Source organism: Euleptes europaea, chromosome 10, assembly GCF_029931775.1.
Source record: "Euleptes europaea isolate rEulEur1 chromosome 10, rEulEur1.hap1, whole genome shotgun sequence".
NCBI classification, from domain to species: Eukaryota; Metazoa; Chordata; class Lepidosauria; order Squamata; family Sphaerodactylidae; genus Euleptes; species Euleptes europaea.
The window spans coordinates 45,630,601-45,646,157 of record NC_079321.1 but is presented as its reverse complement, the minus strand read 5'-3'; the positions used below and the strand labels follow the sequence as shown (position 1 = coordinate 45,646,157).

At 41.4% G+C, this 15,557-nt stretch overlaps 1 protein-coding gene across 1 annotated transcript in view; it reads right to left on the bottom strand.

The window, feature by feature from the left end:
• Positions 1-1,224: 1,224 nt before the first annotated feature.
• COL19A1 (collagen type XIX alpha 1 chain) overlaps positions 1,225-15,557 on the bottom strand; it is a 54,030-nt gene continuing 39,697 nt past the window's right edge. The window contains exons 22-24 of the mRNA XM_056856175.1: positions 14,092-14,220; positions 2,384-2,461; positions 1,225-1,361 (exon numbers count right to left, since the gene is read on the bottom strand). Coding sequence (XP_056712153.1) covers positions 1,225-1,361; positions 2,384-2,461; positions 14,092-14,220 — 344 coding nt within the window. The remainder of the gene's footprint in view (positions 1,362-2,383; positions 2,462-14,091; positions 14,221-15,557) is intronic.

Here is a 15,557-nt window from a genome sequence, read left to right as displayed (position 1 = left end):
CACGTGGGAAAAAGTCTTTGGCTGATCCTCAGCTAGAGGAGCTCTAACATCCTTCTGAAAAGAACTATTTCTTTGACTAGATGGCAACTTCCATTTTTTCATACATTTTTGACAGATCAACATTTATGCCAGAAATAGCTGTGGGCCAAACCATTGTTTCCTCGATAGATTCTGATTTTAAAGAACTCTAGTCCTACATGGTAGAACTTTCCCATTACTAATGCTCTATTTACATTTGACATTCTGTTCACTGTGTATGGTTTTAACCTCAAGGGAAACAAAATATCAGCTTGCCCCAGCAAGCGGCAAACTAAAAGGTTGTATCCATACACCACTGTGAATTTTCCTGAGTTACGAAACTTACTCTTGCTATAATAATAATAGTTGACTGCTATTAGTGAGAGAGGCAAAGGCAGATGTTGGGTAGGAGCATATGAATTGTGAGTACTGGAAATAGATCTTGCCTGCTTTCCCTCAGCAGCCCAGGAAAAGTCACTGCTACACAACAGTGGAGCCCAATGGACAACCCCCCCACACACATAGTATAGAGGCTGCTGCAAGGAAGGAGAATTATGGGTGAAATCACATTCCACTTCTCTTTTCTCCTAGTGGAGCCTCTTCTACCAGTGGAAGCTCTGCCCACAGAAAAGGGATGAGGTGTGATTGACATGATTTCTCCTCCTCAGTGAAGTCCCATCAAAAGGGTTCCCTGATCATTGGAAATACCTTTTTGGCTGCTGTGGGAAGAGGAAGGCAAGTGAAGAAACACTTCCTGATCCATCCCTGCTGTTTATGAAGGTACATGCCAGCTATTTGGTACTTATCAAGTTACCTACTTCTCTTCAATCAGGAGCTACCCACATACAATACCCTATAGATCAATGGTAATTTAGGAGGTTAAAGTATGAAACCTGTAATTTTACTTTTGTAAGTAACAGGACTGAAATCATTAAGAGGTCAACAAGGATATTACGACATAAGAAAATTACATTTCTTAAAGAAAAGTAGTCTAAACTCTTAAAACATATGGAATGCACTTAAAGAAAAACTCTGAGAAAAAATGGCTCCACTGAGATGCTCTAAAAAACAACTCTATACGTATATATGGACAAAAAATATCCACCAAGTATTTTAAAGCTTAAATTTGAAAGTAAGTGTAGGATTGGAGGGAATGGAGGAGGAAGGGCTGAAACAGGAATAAAAAAATCTTTATAGAGAAGATTTTCATTTCCTGGTTGTCCGAGGTCGAGTTTGAGAAGCGTGATGATAGCAATCTGCTGGGTTGCACCTTCCAGTTGGTCCAGGAGGGCCTTGTGAACCTGGTGCTCCTGGAGTTCCCGGTGGACCGGGCATACCTGCGACTAAACAAAACAGTAAAAACAAACAAACCCTGCAATTAGCCTGTCAATCTATCCATGACATATTTATTTATTAAGTCAATTTATTATGCTGCTTTCTTCCTCATGGAGGTGCCCAAAAGTGGTTCACAATTAAGATCCTGAGGCTATGTTTGGTAGATGTGCTACTCTAAAGAGCCAGTGTGGTGCAGTGGCTAAGAGCAGTGGAGTTTGATCTGGAGAACCGGGTTCGATTCCCCACTCTCCACATGAGCAGCGGATGCTAATCTGGTAAACTGGATTTGTTTCCCCACTCCTACACATGAAGCCAACTGGGTGACTTTGGACTAGTCACAGCTCTCTCAGCCCCACCTACTTCACAGGGTGTCTGTTGTGGGGAGGGGAAGGGAAGATGATTGTAAGCTGGTTTGAGTCTCCCTTAAGTGGTAGAGAAAGTGGGCATATAAAAACCAACTGTTCTTCTATTTCCCCTCCACTCTGAAAAAAATTCATTCAGGAGTTATGTTAAAATAACCAGGATCATTTTACCATAGAAACCAATGGGTAGACCTGGCCTCTGTGGGGGCATGAGAGTCTCAGTTTGGAGGCCAGGTCTACCGCCATGGAAACGAATGGGTAGACCTGGCCTCTTTTTTTGGGGTGGGGGAACATCTCCATCCAGAGGCTGGGTCTGCCTATTGGCTTGCATGGCAGTTGACCTGACCTCCTGACCAAGACCCATGGAGGCCAGGTCTACCCATTGGTTTCATGGAAACCAATGGGTAGACTTGGCCTCCATGGGGGGGGGGAAGCCTCCCAATGGGGACTCCACCCCCACGGAGGCCACGCATCTTTGGCCTGACCAAGAGAAATTGTGGTTATATCCGGCCCTCCTCACAAATTAGTTTGACACCCCTGGTCTAGAGTGTGATTTCAAAAGTGAACAACTCACAGGTGATTAGAATCCTATCGAAGGAGTATTACCTTTTCTATGGTTTATGTCATCTATGGTTTTATCAAGGTGAATATAAACTGTGGTGTTTTACCTGATGGGCCAGGTGGACCAAGTTCACCTGGCAACCCAATTCCAGGCTCTCCTCTTTCACCTTTCTGTCCTCTGTAGCCTAAATAAGGTAAACAGACACAAAGAAAAGAAATAAGAGTGCCCTGTAGTTTCAAGGTTATCTTTTTCTAGCTACCACCCCAGCATACAGTAATTGAGAATGCCATTGCCATAATGATGCTGGTCATTTAAATATTATTGTATTTACCTTAAATCTAACCGCTGAAGAGAACAGATCTTGAGATTAAGGTCATTTCAACTAGATCTATTGTCCCCTGGTTTGTATTTACAATCACTAAGGGAGATAAGAAATCCTTTTTTGGCCAATGAAAGCATGCATTAAACAGTACATGTATATTCAGTCTCTTAACACTTATTAGGCTCCCTGCTAAGTTTGATGAGGAACTGCCAGGGAATAACAACAATCTGTTCGAGGAGCTCATGCAACACAGGAGAGGAAAAATGGCAATACATTATGGTTTGCAGTCTATGAATTTACAGCATCATGGCATAACCAAGTAAAATTTATTTTTAAATTTAAAAAGGAAAAAAAATCTTGAATTGAGTATAGCAAGAATATACGGGTGCCCGTATCATGCTGCATTTGAAGACAGACTCATGAAAAAAAGCCAAACAGAAAAGCCAAACTGAAATAAAATATCTCTTTCAAGTTGTTGCAATGAAATTAACACATATTCCTTTGAAATGGGAATACATGGATGTTTGCTGAAATTTATAATTGTTATATCATTGTTTCAGTTCCATAAAGCATCATGCATTCCCTGGCATGGATAAGTTCTGTGGAACTTGAAAGAGGGCTAGAAGATATTTTAGAAGGGTACGCGTTCTCCTATTATTACAAGAAGAAGAGGTTTGATACAACATTTAGTTGACAGCTGGGCTTTTTCTATTGCTTATACCAGACTACAACTAGCACCTTCTTATGCTACTCCCTAGGTTGGAACTAAACGGGAATAAGCAGCTGAGAAAAATGTTAGTTTAGCAGGCACCACATTGGTCTCCAGAAAACAGCAGACACAGTCACAGGCAAGCTTGTAGAACATTATGTTGATCAGAAAGGCAATGGGGTATAGCAGTTTCAGAAAGTTAAGAAGTCCAAGATGTTCCTGACAAAGGAGAACACTTTAATTCTATATGTTTTAGCCTGTTTCCAGTGTCAGGCATGATATTCTTTTCTAGGAATGTTGTATTTGGGCTGAGGCAGTTAGAAGAACACAAATGTGGAAGGAGAGCTCATAATAGCTTTTGCTAATATGATCTCAACTGAAATAGTATCTGGCGGGGGAGGGGGTACAAATAATTTTGCTTTGTTTCTGTTCTCCACACCATCTCAGGGCCACACCTTAGGAAACTGAAAGGGGAACTGCTTTTAACATCACTGAGATCTAACAACAGAAATGGAGCACAAAATGCATACAGTCTTCCAATTAATCAGCAAGTTGGCCATAATGGGATAGTCGTAGTAGTAAACCTTTAATGGCATATCCAATATTACAAAGAGGAAAAAACAGTATAAATACAACTATCAGCTAAAAAAGCTAACACAAACATAAAATCATAACAGTTTCCCAAATTTTTCATTTTTAACACATCGACTAAGAAATTGGCCACCGCCACAGTGATCTCTACTGTTGTATCGTTCAATAAAATTTGATAATATTTAGAATGTATAATATTTAATATTTAGATAATATTTAGAATGTATCCAAGTATTTAACTATTTCTTCCTAGTGGATGCGTATAATGAGCAATCTAGCAATATGTGCTCGATTGAGTCCAAAGAGTTGGAGCCACATTCACATTTCCGTTCATGTTTAGGAATATTTTGAAACCTTCCATATAACAACTTCAATGGGAAGGCATTTACTCGCGCAAGAGAAAAAACTCTGCGATGGCTAGGACTATCAAGATTGTATAGATAATTGGGGATACATCCCGCAACATTCTTAAGTTTTAGTATAGCTGATGAACAGACAGGGGGTTGAGACGGCTGTATTTTTTGAAGTTCAATATCTAAAAGCCTCTGTTTAATCGTCTTAAAAATATAAACTTCCGAGGAGAAAGTTAACTCCTCCAGGGAAATGCCAATGGATCTTATTTTAGATCGAATTTTATGATCCCAACAGGTATTATAAATTTCCTTTAATAAAAAAAACAGAAGCGAACCATCATTAGTATTAAAATACAGTTTAAGCCAATAACGAATAATTAACATCCATGTCTTAGTTTCAATTAATTTTAATCCTAATTCAGAACACAATGCATAATAAGAAACACAGTTTGGAAAGCCCATAATTTGTCTAAAAAAGGATGCTTGAATCGCCTCCACTTCATGATTAAAAACCATATAGGAACCCCATAAAGAACCATATAGGAACCCCATAAAGAACCAGAGGTAAAATTTTAGAGTTAAAAACTTTAACAGCGGCAGGAACAAATTGATTTCCTTTGGAAAAAAAGAAGGCTTTTAATTGATTGGAAGACAATTTCCCCAAATTAATAGACCTCCTCCTATGAGTCATTTGGACCTTGAAGTGCAAAACAACAGTCTTTTGTTGATAACATCCCAGCAATCTTGTTCAGAATGACTTTGTCATCAGAGCAGAGAAAAAAGAAAACTCAGCTTGGTACAATGGACATGCTGTGGGAACATGCATGGCACGGCAGGACAGAGCAGAGCAGGCTTACATTTAAAAAAAAGCAAGCAGGCAGGCACTAAGACTGGAAACAAATCCCTTGTAAAGTTAAAAGCAGCAGAAACCATTATCTTCATATGTTAGTTGTGAAAGGTGTGTCCTGTTAAGTAGAACTATAAATTGTTATTTATTGATCTTCAGTTACCATGATGCATTCATTTTATGACTGTCAGCCAGAAAGGTTGTGCAATTTGTTTTAATTGCTTTTTCGTAACTGAACTTACACTCCGTAATCAGTACATCTATTACATTTCCCATTTGCTACTCCACCTCTGTTCTCTTTACAAGAAGAACCATTTATCAAAACAAGCCACGTAAAGCTGTACATTCACAAGAGGATCATCCAGCTAATCGCTTATTTTTTGAATTTCTATTTGCATCATCCATAAAGAAATGAAATGATATTCATAACAAATAACCTTCAGAATTCCTATTCAGAACCATATGTACAGAATGAACATCACAGGCTTGAAGAGATCAATACAGACTGATAAATTTTGTGCACATTATTGAAATTCAAGTCATTAAAGAAATGTAATAGCACAACAATCTATTCACATTTTATGGTTATGAATAGTGTAAACAACATTTAGGTGTGTCTGAATAATACATAGACAAATATTTTGTAAGTTGTTGAGTAACAATGCAGCAAACATGTAATAAAACATTTCACCAATGGCTTTCTAAGCTTTTTATTTTACAGAATCAAAACAGTAAGAAAAACATTTAAATGTTGTATGCAAACACCATTCAAGAACAACCCAAAACAGATGTCCAGCAATAACACAATAGATTTTACATGAGGTATATTTTACTAAGAAGTGCTATGATTAAACTTCTGGAGTTTAATTTCACAGTCTACCTGAGCACATTTTGGGGAACCTCTTCTATCAGAGGTGAAAGAGTTATAGCTACAGAACCAGGCTGTTAGTCAATTAAAAGACAGTTGTTTTGGTTCTTATATCAACTGGTTATAGTAAGAATTGTTGTATATGCAATGCTATCACAATGCTGGAACACGGCTCCTCAGAGTTATGGTTTTGTAAACTTCTGGATCTGTAAGCTTATTCGAAATTGAGAAGGGAACAGTGGGACCTCTTCACACAAACGAGCAGTGCTTATTATCCCAAAGTGATGACATAGTTGGGTATGTGTATTTGATATTCATACCCTACTTTTCAGCCAGGATGGACTCCTCAAGCAACAGTAATTCATCAAAAAGAGACAATGTACAATGTTAGGAATACGTGGTTCTTCTGGCATGCAGAAGGTCCCAGGTTCAATCCCCGGCATCTCCAGTTAAAGGGACTAGGCAAGTAGGTGATGTGAAAGACCGCTATCTGAGACCCTGGAGAGCCGCTGCCGGTCTGAGTAGACAATACTGACTTTGATGGACCAAGGGTCTGTGCATGCATGGCAGGGAGAGAAGGGATGTTTTCAGTTGACATTACTAGCTTCGTATGTATTTTTTCTTTCTTGTATTTTGTGTGGCTCTTGCCAATTCCTGCTAATTTATTCCTTGTGTGCTTTATATAAGATCAGCAATTGGCCTTAATTCAAAATGCACAGAATTTGTGTCAGTTGCTGGAGATGATGGTGGAAGGAGCATCTTTGAGATTAGTCCACCTGTTCTGTAGAGATGCAGGATAACCCATTCTGTAGAAGTGGAGCCTCTCTGGAAGAAGGGGCAGTTCCTAACTATGGTGCACTGCTAATCAAATGTGGAAAGATCTCTTGAGAGCTGTTTGGAAGATGTGTTGGAAAAATGGGGCAATAGTCAGAAACTGATCCATTATAGGGAGCATGACCGACAGTTTCATCTATTTGTTTTTCTTTGACTAAATTATATTTCTATGTTTTCTTTGTAAGCTGCTTTGAGTCCCCAGTGGAGAGATAATGAAATAAATAAATACTCCAGTGACTGCAGAGAAATCTATTGACCTCCCCCTGCCACATAGTCCAAGAACCTGTTTGTGCCAGTCATTGGAAATGATCATAGAATCACAGAGTTGGAAGGGACCACCCATCTAGTCCAACCCCTGCACAATGCAGGACATTCACAACTACCCCCCCTCCACACACCCCAGGGACCCCTACTCCATGCCCAGAAGATGACAGTAAAATTCCTTCAGCATCCCTGGGCAATCTGGCCCAGAGGAAAATTGCTTCCTGACCCCAAAGAGGTGATTGGCATTACCCTGGGAATGCAAGAAAAGGCCACGAGAGCCAAACACTGATGCAATCCCTTCCTGCCCTCCCTCTCCTGATCTGCCAAAATTAACAGAATCAGCTTTGCTGACAGATGGCCATCTAGGCTCTGCTTAAAAACCTCCAAAAAGAAAAAAAGGAGAGTCCACCACCTCCAGAGGAAGCTTGTTTCACTGAGGAACTGCTCTGACTGCCGGAAAGTTCTTCCTAGTGTTTAGCTGGAAACTCTTTTGATTTAATTTCAATCCATTGGTTCTGGTCCGACCTTCTGGGGCCACAGAAAACAATTCGGCACCATCCTCTTTATGACAGCCCTTCAAGTAGTTGAAGATGGTTGTCATATCACCTCTTAATTGTCTCCTCTCCAGGCTAAGCATACCGAGCCCCTTCAACCATTACTCACAGGTTGATGGTCGGAGGAGCACATCGGCACATCAGTCCTATATCCCCCCCAAGCTATCTGTAGCTGCTAACTTCTGGGCTCTGGGCGTACTTGCCCATGGATTAGAGATCCCCTTCAATAAAAGGGACCAGACAAGTACAGACGGCCTTCTTTAGGAGGGATTCGTCAGCTATTTAGGGCCTCAGGGAGCATGACCACGCCAAGGAACTTGAGTCGGAACTATTTTCACAAAGACAGCCAAGTTATTTCTGTGATTGTGGAAGCTTGAAAAAGGGCAGCTGAAATCACAGAAATGGCTGCAGCTGTCCTCACGGAAGTAGCCACTTTGCAGTTGTGTACTTGAGTATGTGATCACAATGAGAAAATAAGCACTGCTTCTTTGCTTGTGTGGGCAGGACTCTGGTTACGAATTTATAAGGGCTAAAAAGATATTGAGTTCCTCTACGTGGTGTTGACTGAAATGGCTCAAAAGATTTCTGAACGGTTCTTTAGCACCATGTATCAGACACAAAACTTAATTCATGGCCATTAAAAAAAGGTAAAGGTCCCCTGTGGAAACACCGGGTCATTCCTGACCCATAGGGTGACGTCACATCCCGATGTTTACTAGGCAGACTTTGTTTACGGGGTGGTTTGCCAGCACCTTCCCCATTCATCTTCCCTTTACCCCCAGCAAGCTGAGTACTCATTTGACCGACCTCGGAAGGATGGAAGGCTGAGTCAACCTTGAGCCGGCTACCTGAAACCAACTTCCGTCGGGATCGAACTTAGGTCGTTAAAGAGTCCCCATATCTCTGTAACCTGCGTGTCACTCTGTCTTTTACCGTCTTTCAGACACATAAAGAGAGAAACACCCTTTTCCTGCACTGCTAATCCCATACATGAAAATATGCCACTGTGTTGCTAAGATTCTCTTACTGTTTCATACAGAACAGATTGCCAATATGTTTTACCCACAACTGGCAACATAATCCTGCTGCTGCCCTATAACATGTTAAGGGAAAGGGAACAATACATGGAAATTGAGGAATTTTAAGGGGAGCCCAGCATAAGCTGCCAGACAGACACACAAGTTCTTGTTTATAATCAGACCCTGGTAGTGCAATCCTAAACAGAGTCACACCCTTCTTATCTCACTGACTTCACTGGACTCAGAAAGCTGTGACTGCTTTCTTAGGATTGCACTGTCAGAAGCCATTTCTAGGCCCGCCTTTACCTCACACAAAGTCTAAAATTAATCCAGCTCTACACATGTACCTTTCTACTTGGTAACTCATATATCCAGGACTTGAATGATTCAAGCCATTTTAAGAACTCTTGGAGAAAATATTCTTTTATCTTTGAGGCACATTTTCTGCCACATCATTAATCTGAGAGCCAGCTATTCAGGTAACAAAATTAATAGAAAATGTCCCTAATGATCCAGGGTTCATTGACATACAAAACTATCTTGTCCATAAAAAGAAGGGGTATAGTAGTAATGTTTGAACTCACTAAACTGGAAAGGTACAAGTAAAGCTGTTCCACTTTCCCCACTTGAGATGGTTACATTTCTAGTATTTTCTAACCTTCTCCAGAATTATACATTAACAGCCCATTCTTGAGCTTTTTGGCGGCCGGGGACAGAGTAGCTGAGGTGCCATGGCGGCGCCTCCAAAGCCGTTTCCTGGTAGCTTAAAGGCTTAAAAAGGCCTTTTAAATTTTTATTTTGGGGAAATGGGGAATTTGGCCCCATTGCAAACAGTGAAGTTGCGCCAGCAAAAACCTGGCGCAGCAATGCTGTTTCGGAGGGGGGCAATTCTGGCCTGAAAGGGGTCAGGAAGCTGCCTACTGGCAGCTCGCCCCCTGGAATACCCCAGGAACGCCCCCAGGGATGCCGGTGCGGGGCTTTGAGCCGGTGGGATGCTGGCAGGAGGCCAAGCTGGCGTCCCTGGGCCACGTTGCCATGGCAGTGCAGGGAGGCCGGCATGAGCCCCCCAACGCTGGCGTCCCTGACTTGCGGTGACGCAAGTGGCCTGGGCACCAGCGCAAGCAGCCTGGACACTGGTGCGGGCACTTGCACTTTCTGGTCAAGGGCTCAGGAATGGGCTGTGAATTAGGGCCAGTGCACCCAATGCCCATGTGGAGGGTGCTTTAAATTCAGGAAGGCATTTGAAAGCTTTGGATCCCCATATGATTTCCCAGACCATGTGAAAGTGCCAAGTGCTACAGCTTAACAGCATGTATCCAACTATCCATGGACAGAGGTTTCCCACCTCTGTGTTCCCACAATCCCTTCAGATCTCCAAAAAGACCCTTCCTTGGGTCACAGGATCCATGCAGAAGAACAGCCGTGCAGGTCAGTGAGGAGAGACAAGGGGATGAAATCGGTCCCTCTCCTCAGTGGACAAGGGAGAGCAGAAGGAAGGAGGAGTGATTTCACCCCTTGTCCTTCCTCACAACACTCTACCCAACCTGCTCAACTATTCCTCTGCATGGGTCCTGCAGCCCTGATCTGTCTGAAAGCAGATCATTGGAAAACTCCGTGTTCTGTGTATGGAGTGGTGGGACACTTCCTTTCTAAGTGTAACATGTGCTGAGAGCATGTTTTCAGGCATGCAAAAGTAAACACTTCTCAAAGCTTTTGCACAGCTTAAGGTGCTTATTGAATGGCTTTCAGTAACTGGTAGCTACTACATATGGGACACATTCTGCTTGCTGGGGTGGGGTGGGGGCGCTAAAAGAAACAGGTTTGCAATTTGAATGTAGCCAGCGAAGGAGAAAGAAGCCTAAGTCTTTGGCTTGTAGGGAAGGACCAGTTTGGGAGAGCTAAAACAGGCATGCTATTAACTTTTGGAGGGCTAGCGTTGCTTAACAGATTAGCATAGTTGGGTGTCTGTCCCCTCCAATGAGTGTACATTTGTAAACAAACATGTATTATAAACACACAGTTAAGACTCCCATACCCTGTCATCACGAGGGAACTTATGCTGTAAAAAGCTGCCTCTGAAATTGCTACTGCTCAGGGAAGTGAGCAGCAAGAAATAAGCATAAGGCAAAAAAATCCACACAAGGAAATGTCCCCCTTGTACATGGCATAAAAGACATTATGAACAACTGGTTTTCTTTTTGTGTGCATTGTTTTATCATCAAGGACATATAGCTTTATTCAAAAATTGTTTTAAATTTCAGTGCTGAATTTCTCAGATCAGAGATATTGAGGCTGAACCATGCTTCAAAATCCTCTGCCTTGAACTCACTTCTTCTGAATGATTAATTCCACATGCATGTAAACCCATTATGGATCATTAGTAGTGAGAGAATGGCATTCTGTACATGCTCAGAGGTACTCTGTGATTACTTCCTATTATCCAAGGATAAACATTGGTAAGCACAGTGTCAGATTAAAGCCTGCATTTATTCATGGCATTTTAGGGAATTTCTAAACATATAGTTCTAAAAAGTAGGACAATAAATAGGATTTTTATATTTTTCAATTAATCCAATAAATGGCCCTGCTACAGAGATCTTCACACACAGCTATGAGTACTGCACATTCTCAATGTGCTAGGATTCCTCTGGTCATATTACTATTGACACTATCAGCTATTACCAGAAAGACCATCTGTTCTCCAAAGTTGGATCAGGTGAGATGGGTAATGATAGTGTGTCCTTCTCTACATACAGTAGAGACACCATAGCCTTACTTCAGGTTCTGAGTACAGAATATATCTTCCCACATAGTACATTTTTTGCATGTTCTGGATTGCAACCAGAAAGATTGCAGAAGCCCATGTTTTACATCTGGATCACTCTGGCTAGATCAGGTCAAGTATATTTCTGCAATATTAAATATGTATGTATATGAATATAGGGAGGAATTTAGCCAAAGTTAAGCATATTTAGTTTTAGTGGTAGATTTAGGCACATGCATAACTCTCATATATTAATATTAATACTAATAGGAAAGAGTAACTGTCTGGATCGAGCCCATGCTTTCCTGAACGTATGCATACATGTTCATTTGCTACCATGAATATCTGAAGCCTTGCATTGTTCTTTTAATACTGAAACTGAAATCTGCAACAACATTGTATCTGTTTCACTCTTCATATCTCTCATTTTACTATTTGCTATGCACGAATGGATATAAGCAGATAGCAAGGAGAAAGGCCATAAAGACTCCTTCAATGTACAATATATTGATTAGTGGACTACATTAATCCGTCATGAATTTCTCAATTGTAGATGCAAGTTCCAATTTATAGGGTATACACAAGCATTAAATACACTATTTAAACTCCAGGGTTGGTGGCAGGAGTAGCTCTGGTCAAAACCAGAGTGGTTGTAGCACCTGAAGGATATTCAGAATCGTGGTACGCTCAGCGATAGGATTGAGCCCAATTCGACAGATGTATGAAGCGTATGATTGACTCTGGGCTTTTGCTGCTATACTTATATTGGAATTAACGGGTGCCACAAAACTCTTAGGTTTACACTGATATGAGAACACTTTTATTCACTGAGCTCTGGACTCTGACAACATCTATTACAAGGAAACAGAAAAGCTTATCTGCCCCTACCATGGCTGAGTAGATGGGAAAACTCTGAATTACTGAGAAAATTAAAGAACTGACTAGTGTTCTGCAGGTAAAGGAAGGAAGATAAACTAAATGCATTTTCCAGGGAAATGGGTCATATAGCTTGTGTGTCTATATAGAACCAAATCCCTCTGAATCCACTGGGACTTCAGTTTTCAGTTCATTTAGTTTTTAATTCACTTATCATAAAGTTACATTTGCTTCTGAACACATATCACTTATGTTTTAAAATACTTTATGTGGAGAAAAACAAATGGGAATATATTGTATAATGTGTAAGTGGATCTACGTTTAGTTGGTCTGACTCTTTGTTCTGTCATATTAAACTGCAGTGATTTTGAAGGTATTGTGTGTTCAACTACGCAGCACTACTCTATTCATGACTAAAGCACTAAAAGCAGCTTCCATTATTCCTCCCCAAAAAGAACAGTTCACAGTCGTCACTTTGGCAAACACGCTGCTGGGAAGTAATTCACATTATAGCTTGGCTTAAACTATCCACCATGTGCATCCTTATTAAACAATCTGGCAGAATCATTCCAGTCGACCATTTACAACAATTTGAATATTCAGATGCTAAGCAAGCCACTCAGGTTAAAAACTCTAGTACTTTTAATGCTCTCCTCGGTCCTTTATTCTGGTTCTTCTCATTCTGAGCTCATCACACTGTTCAACCTTCAGTCAAGGGTTTGCTCTTATCAGTCTCTCTATCCTTTATTCTTCTCCTCCCAGCTTTGCGTTCCGCCCCTCTTCAGGTTGTTTTCTCGTTTCTTCATTCCAGTCTGACTTGCTCTGACTCCAGAGCAGACCAAACTAACAAAAGATAATAATTAAGAACTACCTATGTACACATACGGTTCATCACTTACTCCCCCAATCTTTTTATAATAATCTGTTTACAGCATGTACTCTAAATCTTCTCTCCTATAAATCTAAAATGGCAATAAAATCTGGTCCCAAAGATATATACAGTAAAACACTGAGGAAGTATGATTTATTGGCATCTGAATTTTTTTTAAATGGGGGGAGTAAATCAATGCACTGTCTTACACAAACCGCAAATCAACGTCTAGCCCTTTGCAGTCATTACAGTTCACCACTTGTGTAGGGAAAAAGTGCTACATGCATCCCCCCGATACGTCTGTTCACCATATTGTCTAAAAGGGGCAACACATGTATTGTTAGCCCTTGTGTACCAAGGCTTAAAATACACGTTTTCCCTTTCAGACAAAATGGAAACTGCATATTGGGAGGATCGTATGCAGCACATTCTCTCCACACGATTGGCGAAACGTAGCGACTTAAAGGCTTGGATATGTTGCCAATCTAGTTAAAATGGAAATGTGAATTAAAGGAGAGTCACAGTTCAGTTTCATTATTTGTTTCCTAGAAAGTAATTCTCTTTCCTCAGCAGATCGGAGACACAAGATCACAGACCTAGAGCTCAAAAGCCGTGGGATAATTCCCTCCTTGCTAGAAGGTTGCTGAGTTTGAGCACTGGGGTTGAAGAAAAAAGCCAGAATTACAGCAGGCTTAGGAAAGCTATGGGTATCAGTAACCTAATGTTATCAGTTATTAGGATTATTATGCATTGATTAGAAGTGTTTAATGTACAAAAACACACACCTACTACGGGTTAATATATTGGTCTAGTCTGAAAAACAGTAGCATGAATTTAAAAGTTAATTATTAGGAAGCTACATATGTAGTTCTATCCAACGTTGAAGGTGTTTAAAACTTTAAAAATAAGATACATATGAAAGTGTATGTTTGGAAGCCCTACCTGGAGGTCCAGGTTCCCCAGGTGGCCCAGGTAACCCATCTTTTCCTGGAAGACCTGGTTTTCCATGAGCTTGGGAAGCTAACATGGCAGCTGGCAGCTTGAGCTGAGATACAAACTGAGCCATTCTCTCTGCAGTAATGAAAAACATTTTTTAAAAATGCGTTAATGTCTTTAGGCTTTTGTACAATGAGCAAAATGATCACTATTGAACCAAATTGTATTGAACTGGCTTAAGTTTACATCTTTCAAATTACCAGTAGTCATTTAGTCACATGACAGTCCAGTTTCCTAAACAACTGAAACTAATTTTAATCTCTCTCCTGATTATAAAATAGCTTGACAATGGTGCAGGTACAACTGGTTGGCAACACAGATACTTCAGTTTTATAAGGGAGACTACAACCCAGTCACAAACTGTGGTCCCCAAGGGAATTATGAGAAAGGGGAGAGAAATTCTCAAGACCCCGTAGAGAGTAAAGAATGAAAAATAAAATTCACCCCTAAATGGGCCCTGGGTCTTATAAAATGCTTTGTCATACAGCAAATGTAACAATATTTCTCCTTTACCTTCATCCCATCAACACAATACAACTGCGTCTAAGTACAGAAAGCATTAATTTGAAAGGAAGCTACTGGGAGACAACTGTAATGTAAGAACATCTGTCAGTCTGCAAAAAAAAAAAAGTCGGCTAAAGGCCAGAGACCCGGCATCAGGCTTGGTGTCGGGGAGGGAGCAGGGTGGGGCTGGAGAGGAGGCACACTGCCAATTGGTGAAAGAGTGCAGATGAGGTGGGGCCAGGAAGGGTGGTCCACGTGGAGCCTCGGAGGGTGAGACAGTCACAGCAGAAGCCCTGTTAAGCTCTTGCAAGAGGAAAGGGGGAAGAGGGAAGGGGTGAGGCCACAGGTATAAAGGGCAGTCTGAGAGCTGAGGCTGGGAGGAGACAGACTGTTAGAGGCTCTCCATTATAGGGAACCAGGCAGCCAGGAACAGAGAGAGCTCTTCTTCATCCTCCATCCCATCTGAGGGTAGGGATGCTCCAGAAACCCAGGGGCGGGCCGCTCTGGAGGGGACTACAGGGCAGCAAAGGGGGCTCAACCTCACAGAACCCTTCCGCCCTTCCAGTATGAACAGGAACATGTGACCACTACAGAGAAGGCAACATCTGTTTCCTCTGCTCCAATAAGGAAAGTGTGCCCCAATATTATATCAATTGTCTAAATAAATGGGGATAATGGGACGGGAATAAGAGTGGTACACACAGGGTCCCCATTCACCACATGGAGTCACTGCACCTGCAACAGGCTGGAACCCAAAGAATTTAAGAACTGCTGCAGTATTCTGTCTCACACAGTGGCCAACCAGTTATTGTGGACGGGCAACAACTGGGCACAGAGGCCAAGTCCCCCCCCCGATGGTGTCCTCTAACACTACTATTCAGATCTTTTCTGCCTCTGAATGTGGAGGT